Raw genomic sequence first — 8007 nt, 5'->3', positions numbered from 1 at the left:
CGGTTCTACATTATTTATCATTTCGGTTCTACATTATTTATCATTTCCGAAAGTGAAACTTATTCTGTAAATTTCCTACATATTTTAGCGTATTTGTATAATTTTGATTATTACGTTCCACAGATACAAACCCCCCAAAATTAAACGTTTCAGGACATTTGAATATTAAGTTCTCCCTCCAGTTCCTTGGATCTCATCCTCCTCTACACCTATGGGCACAAATCCACAGTACTTCAAAAAAATAAAAATAAAAAAATGTGGCGATCATTTGCATTTGGCCCTTCTTGCCACCCTTAAATAAAAGACAACAGGCAATTTATTTTAAAAGTCACCCAATTAAAATAATGAAATAATTGTGAAATTAAGTCTCCGATATTGAATGCAGCTGTTCTATGGAGCCCTCGGAGGTTTATTAGAGAACATTAAAGAACAAACGGCATCGTGAGGACTGGCATAGCCAACAGGTCAAGGAAGGAAGCTGTGAAATTTAAAGCGGTGCTGGCTTAGAAAACAAAATCCAAAGCTTTGAACACTGTTTCAACTCGCCTGGCAGGTCCAGGAGGGAGAACAATAATGAGAGAAGTGGCCAAGAGGCCCATGGTAACTCTGGAGGAGCTGCAAAGATCCACAGCTCAGGTAGGAGAAACTGTTGAAATCAGTGTTGAATGAAAGCTGCCAGATGAGTCCAAAATGTGACTTTTGTTTTGTCAACATGCCAAATACAAACGCGTCTTAAACTGACATGAACAGAATTGCTTTTCTTTCACTTCAAAATGATGCACCTGAACAGCACTTTGTTGCTCCACCATAGAATATAATAGAAGTTTGTAGTTTAAAGTGTAAAAAAAATGTGTGTGAGAGAGAGAGAGAGCATGCAGTGCAATCATTAAATAGAGCGAAACATCATCTGCAACTAGTTTATGTTTGACCAAGACAGGTTTCCAAATTCTACACATTTACTGTACATTTGTGATGGTAGGATAAGATGCTTCCCACCCAGCAGCCTGTTAGCATATAGATGGCGCGCATTGATTTATAGCGCCGTAGCGATGCCAATCTGAGCTTTGGCTATTTCTTCTTCTCTTCCCCTGACCATGTTGCTCACAGGGCATAGTGGCAGGATAAACTCAGGTCTTCCATCATTCTTGCTTTTCACATTTCCAGTTGTTTGAACTTTGAATCCCTTTATATTTCCTGACCTATGAAGATTAAAATGCATCCTAACTAGTTGCACGTCTTACTGTCTTTCTCATTTTGAAAAGTGTCCGGTCATGCATTATGAAGAAAAAGTTTCAGAAGGAATTTGTAGCGGTACCGTCGATCATAGGACTAGTGGATTAATTGCAAGTTGGATGGATTTGTCAAATGTTTTAATTTTCTTTAGTTTTTTTTTTTCTTCGCACTTCCCAATCAGGCCAGCCAATAAATGTGTGCATTCTGACTCTGCTCACATCAGATCAGAAATACAAGAAGCATTCCTCAGCTTAAAACCCTCACAAACACATGTTGATAGTTTCCAGCCCAAAATAGCCCTCAACCATTGGATCTGTCTCAGTTTTCAACCAAAGACCGCTTTGTACAATCTGACTGGGGGCTAAGAACATGGCTGTAGAAAGAGCTTATTGTTGGAGGGTGTTTTTTTTTTTTTTTTTTTTAAACCTCGTAACCCTAAAACCTCTGACTTACAGCAGTATTTTGTCTGGGGAACCCACTTTGAGGAAATACGGTTCTGTGCGAGTCCCAGAGTTCGGAGGAATTCATCCAGCCAGGGGAACGCAGATCTTCGGTTTAAGCACAGAGCCTGCCATTGTTTTCATTTCACAGGAGAGAAGCAGAAGGAATAAAAATGCATTAAAGTTGGTATCATGCGCTCCATCAAGCACGGTGGTCAAGTTAATTACATTTAGAGCATTTGCAGACTCATTAAAAATGGAAAAGTGGAAGGAAAAGGAGAAACATTGCCTCTGAAGAACCTAACAGGTTCAATCTATGAGCTGAAGCTCCGCAGCGAGAAGGTCTGTCTGAACGCTTCCCCATGAGGAAGAAGAACATGAGAGGGCCTGATGTGAAGCCAGAACAAAAGGAAGAAGAGTCTGACCTCTACAAGACAACACAGCTGCCGCTTCTCCCCTGTGGAGGGGCAGCAAGATGGAGCGAGATGGGCGAGAACCAAAAAGGTCCGACAGCATGAAGAGAGGGGGGCATTTTAGAGTTTGGGCGACCCAAGAAGGAGGCGCCGTTGAGTGGAAAGCAGAGAGGGGGGAGAGAGATGGTGACTGTGAGCTTTCAGGGTGAGGATAGCTGGAGAATGCAGGAGGAGGAGGAGGAGGTAGAGAGGAGGGTCAACTCTCAGTGACACTTCTGTCAGGGGGAGAGGGGTTGTAAGAGGAGAGTCCGGGGGAGCTGGAAGTCATCTGGGGTTGATTTCAAGGCAGGACAAGCTGTCAGAGCTCAGGGGCAGAGGTGTGAAGAGTGAGAGAAGGAAAATGTGGGAGAAGAGGAAAACAAACATGAGGCGGTGAGAGAAGGATAAACCCAGAGCTGGCCGGACCGTGGTGCTGGCGCGGAAGGAGTGGATAAGGGTTGAGAAAATCAAAGGCAAGAGGGGGAAGAGTTGAAAACTGGAAGCATGGGGTGCATGCACAGCAGCGGCAGGATGAAAGAGGACGGCCCGGGTACAGATACAGGAGGAATCCCCGTGAAGGCGGACCCTGAGGTGCATCCTGGGATCGTTCAGCTTTCACAGGTACATCATGAACCACCGGCTTTTTTTTTTCTTTTTTTTTACTGCAAACATAAGAACGTTTTGGCTTTTTATCGTGCAGTTTCCCGAGTTCGCTAAATGAAAAAGTGCATGTCGAGCTTGACTGAGATCAGTCGGTGAATATTGTGAAGCTGATGACGCCTTGGGAGAACAAGGCGGTCGCATGTGAAGTCGTCTGGCTTGAGCGGATTTCAGCTGAAACTTAATTGCTACACGTCGCTGATCACACACATCAGTCACGGCCCAAAAAATGCAAACCGTTCTCAGGATGTCTCGAAAGTAGAGTCGGTGCAGTTCATTATCCTGCTCTGTGGAGCTCCCTCTTCATGTTTTCAGCCTCTCCCACTGTTTATTCAATGCACTAATGCCTTTCTATTAATGACTTATAAGGTGATTAGAGCTTGATCCTTAACTTGTGTATTGACAACTTATTCCTCATGATAGTGAAGGGTACAGTGGAGGGTACAAAGACAACCCTTGTCAAGGGAACATGAATTAATGGTTAGTAACTTAAGCAATTAACACTTTGTAAAGTATTAAGGCAGTTATAAACTCTTAAGGCATTTATGAAAGCACCAGTCACTTTTAGCTACTCTAACAGCCTTTCAATAATGAACTATGTCGCTTTAATAAAGGTTTACAAAAACCACTTACAGCTTTAGATCTACTAGTTGCTCACAGGTAGAGTCTTCTGTAAAGGCACCAATGAGGCGGACACTTTAAAATAACCAATTATGTCATTAATTAAGGTGGTAACACTTTATAAGCTATTAAAAGGTAAGAGGTGTATAATGTAGCAACCTGCTAAATAATAGTCTATACCTCTCTATTAAAAGATGATAAGGTTTACATCTTCATCCGTCTCTGGTTTACCAAATATTTATTGGTGGTTTATATGGGAAGAGTTCATGCAACATGAATAACACTATCCTTACAGCTGGTTTGTAAGTAACAATTAATTAAGTGGTTAATACTGTATAAACCAATAATGAGTAATTGCCCAGGGAGATGACAGTCTTTTCACACAGTGATGAAAAACAATTTCTGTTTTTATTATTATTATTATTATTATTACTATTATTATTTCTGTCTCACCTGTAACTCCAATAGTAATGGGGTATAACAGCTTTATTAATAGCTGATTTATTAAATAATTACTAGTCGCTTACAAGGGGGGATGTATTGTAAAGTTGTTGTCATATCTAATAAGCCTGCGACAAAAATTCACACAGCAGCTGATTCACTTGTTTAACGGTTAACGATGTCTCTGGAGGCTCCAGGATGGAGAGGAAGTAGTATTAATTACTGCCTGGATTTGACCCACCGCCTTCCTGTCTGCTGGGTTCTATTTAGGAGCGTGCGTGGACTTGGACCGAGCACTTTGAACTTTTATAGAATCGGAAAGAAGTGTTGCCCGCTGATGCGACCGTCAAGGCTACGCGCCAGGATTTGTTTGTTGCCCACAAGGCGGAGTGAAATGGCACCGTGGCTCACCGGGAAGTCAGCAGCAGCAGCAACAGCAGCAGTGGAGTCTTATGCTCTCTTTTTGGAAAATACCTTTTAATTTGTTGATAAGAATGACGTCGGTGTTTTGGGAAAACTTGAGATCCAACAGCACGGAATACAATTTGTTCTCGCAAATTAAATTTATAGCGGCACACGTCAAAACAAGCACCTCACAGAGGGCTCAAATAAAGCCTGTAGAAGAGTCAGAATCTCATCCATTTCACTACATGTAAGCTTAATGTGTTGTTAAAAGAAGCCAAAGTATTGCATCAAGCCTTCCTTCCTTCCTTTCCACCCCCCACGTGTGGTTTCAAGTCTCTCAGCTGCCCGGATCACTTGTGTGTATGCATGTGTTTGCACCATGCCAAATTATGAAAGCATATTCCCTGCTGGATGGGTGGACTTAGAGGCAGCGGATAGAAACGAAGTACCTCATATTGACCGAGGACGGTTTTGAAGTGTCTGTTCCTCTCCTTTGCTCTCACGCACACACGCTTCATTCCTGCACCTATTTTCAGCTTTTTTCACGGCTGTTTAGAGGTGGCGGCCCCGACTCATGCAGGTTATAAATACCCACCCAGAACTGGAGCGTACCCCCCAGCTTACCACCTGCTCCTGTCTCTTCCTGAGTGGATAGCCAGTGTATTATATGTGTGTGTGTGTGTGTGTGTGTGAGTGTGTGTATGTAGGGTTGTGACTCCTAGTCTCCAGCGTGTCATCGCTTGTGAGGTGGCAATTGAAAAAAGGCAATGCGACATTTAGTGGCAGGGAAGGGGTGTTACTGTACACAGTCCATTCACAGAGAGCGATGTCCTGGACAGATTTTAGTTTAACTGCAGGACAAACTGGGTGACGTTTTTCCACTTTATAACTTTCAACACAGATGAGTTACTACAAAAGCAACTGTTGCTGTTTTCCTGAAACAATAAAAAGAGACCATGCAACTGTCACGGTCATAAAGAAAACCATTAAAGTGTTGATTGTTGGCAACTCTCTCTGGATCTGCAGGCTGGATGTGGAGGCGCTTCAGGCTCTCGTTAGTGGTCAGAGATAGTTGGGGAATGACATAAACGTTGGCTGCAAAAAAAGACATGGGGTGGGGTTCTTTTATGCTGCAATGCAACGCTGGAACTCTGCTGATACTCGTGAGATCTTCCGGAGACTCGATGTCCGCTCAGGCCAGAGATCATCTTGTGCTGGTAGCAAAGAGAAGAGCAGACGAGAACTCGCAAACATTTCTACTATGTTTCAGAACAACGTCAGACGGAAACACGCATCGCGGTTTTAATCTGGCAGTGTCATTAGTTTGCAGCTTTTCAACTGCCTTGTTGTTTGTCGTCGGTTTTAGTGCGGCATGAGTGCAAAGAAGATGCAGTTTGATTGATTTACAGTTTGCTGAAGTATTCCCGCCGCTTCACCTCTCTTTCCCTGCTCAAGAAAAGCCTCCACAAAGCATGATGCTGCCACCAGCATGAGATGGGGTAGAGTGTTTAAGATGACGTGCAGACAGTGTTAGTTTCGACCATGCAAAGCGATTTTCATGTAGACTACAAAGTTCGGTTCATGTCTTATCTTATGACAAGAGCACATTGTTCCAGATATTTGCCCAGTTTGTCAGATGGCTTGTGGTAAACGGCATACAAGACTTCTCGTGGCTTTCTTTCAATAAGAGCCTTATGAAGGAAGGAGCCTTTTCCATAAAGTTCAGATTTGTAGGGTGAATAACCAGATTCTCCAACCAGAGTTACGACGGGTCTCATAAGTTGTTCTTTGATCAGGGACTTGGATTACTAATTATGTAACTTTTCAAGGCAACTGGTTCAGCCAGATGTTATTTTAGGGGGATTTGATTAGAAGAGTCACTGAAGTTTTTGATTGCAATATCACAGAATCTGAAGTTCTTTTGTAGGAGGGTAATCCTTTGTAAGGATTTAGCTATGTCTTAAAATGTGACCTAATTTAGCATCTGTTGATTTTTATTATCAAGTGTTTTTTTATTATTATTATTATTATTATTATTATTATTATTATTATTATTATTGTTGACCAGAAAAAAAACTTTGCTTCAAGCCCCCTTCAGCCTATCTTTTCAAAATAAACTAGATTAATCTGGTCTGACAGATAAAAATCCACTTTGTCAAAGACAAACACCATTAATTGCTATCAGGTGCCCTGAAGCAGGGAAACGTATAAAACATGCAGGGCAGCATGCCTTTAGGGTCGAAAAACATTGAATTATAGTGTGAGGATGTAATCATAATATTTAGCTGCACTACAACAATTTGTCCACCAGGAGACGCTCTTGGCTCATCTTCAGCTGTGACTCATAAATCCTCTATTTGTGCCACAGTAGCTGAGTTAGAAAGTTGTAAAGGAAAGGGCTTCTCCAAAATAGAAATAAGTGAAGACATTTTTAATTTAAATGCAAGGAATAATTTGCATCTAATCAAAGTTTGCTGCCTCCAACAATATACTGTACATTATTGCTGAGACATAAGGCTCATTAGACTTTTATTGTGCTGATTTTGTTCTTGTTAAACTGAACTGCTATCTTTAGCTAAATTATAAGAAAAAGAAAATAATAAATATATAGAAAAATACATGTTTGTCACCTGGTTGAAAGTTATATTCACTGTTCAAAAATACTTTTTCTTTGCATTATTAAATCTGATTAAATTTTTTCCGGTTTAGGTCAGCCAGGGTTGCCAAAAATAATTTTAATATATCAAATAGCAGAATTAAGAATAAATATTTTATACACTTTTGCACCAGTCCTCCTATACAAGAAAACACACAAAACATGATAATGCCACCCTCATACTTCATAGTGAGATTGGGGTTTTAAAGAATAATAGATTCCCCCTTTTTCACCCTAAATGTAACAATGGCCAAACACTCTTTTCATTTAATTTAATTACAAGTCTCCAAAGGTCTGTTTCACTGTCTTATTTATTTATTTATTTATTTAGTTTGTAAGTTTACTTTATAGGGACATATACACAGTGACATAGACAAGCTGAGTGAAACATTACGGAGCTAAAAATGTTTTAAAATGCTCCACAGAATACAGCTGCGTGGTCGAAATTATTGAAACCTTTCACGGTTTTTGACTCTACACACAGCGCCTGTAGCGGCCTCTAGTGGAGATGAAGAGTTACCGCAGTTTAGCCTGTTCTGCACTACAGGCTAAACTTGGCATCTTTTCTACCATGTATTCTTGGCATCTTTTATTTGAACAGTTAAAGAAATAAAATATTAAGACAGTATGCTGCACACACGAGAAAAGCAACTGTTTTACTATTAAACAGTGACAGTATTTTAATGAAGAACTGAGGTGGGTTGTACACATCTGTTTAGTGCTCAATAGATAGGTTTGTTAGACTGTAGTAAAGCAGTAATTTTACACACTTCCTTACTGTAGAACAGTGTACAGTGTTTGCTGCTCTGAGCCTCTCCCACTCCGCCGTACATGCCACCATTTAGCATGGCACAACCCCACCTTCCTCCAGATTTTCCCTGGCCCCTCCTCTGTGCCTGGAAAATTGTAAAGGTTTAATGTGCCTCACATGCTGACAAATGGCTTTACTCTGGTGGTTTAGAACACAACCTTATATAAACACCATCCCACTTCTTTTCAACAGGAAAGGTGGTTATTTGAAGAAAAAAAAAGTTGAGGGTTATGACTCAGTGCCTTTAAGCTTTCCAGTTCATATTCCATGTGTGGATTGATATATATA

General features: G+C 41.0%; 1 protein-coding gene across 2 annotated transcripts in view; it reads left to right on the top strand.

The window, feature by feature from the left end:
* The first annotated feature begins 2390 nt into the window (after nt 1–2390).
* Nucleotides 2391–8007, top strand: part of LOC103139519 (tensin-2-like) — a 27915-nt gene continuing 22298 nt past the window's right edge. For both annotated transcript variants that reach the window (XM_007554181.2, XM_007554180.2), the window contains exon 1: nt 2391–2746. In XM_007554181.2, coding sequence (XP_007554243.1) covers nt 2630–2746 — 117 coding nt within the window. In that variant the 5' untranslated portion in view covers nt 2391–2629. The remainder of the gene's footprint in view (nt 2747–8007) is intronic.

This window comes from Poecilia formosa, unplaced genomic scaffold (assembly GCF_000485575.1).
Source record: "Poecilia formosa unplaced genomic scaffold, Poecilia_formosa-5.1.2 Scaffold62, whole genome shotgun sequence".
NCBI lineage: Eukaryota > Metazoa > Chordata > Actinopteri > Cyprinodontiformes > Poeciliidae > Poecilia > Poecilia formosa.
Note: the sequence above shows the minus strand (reverse complement) of the source record. Positions and strands in the feature narration are given on the sequence as shown.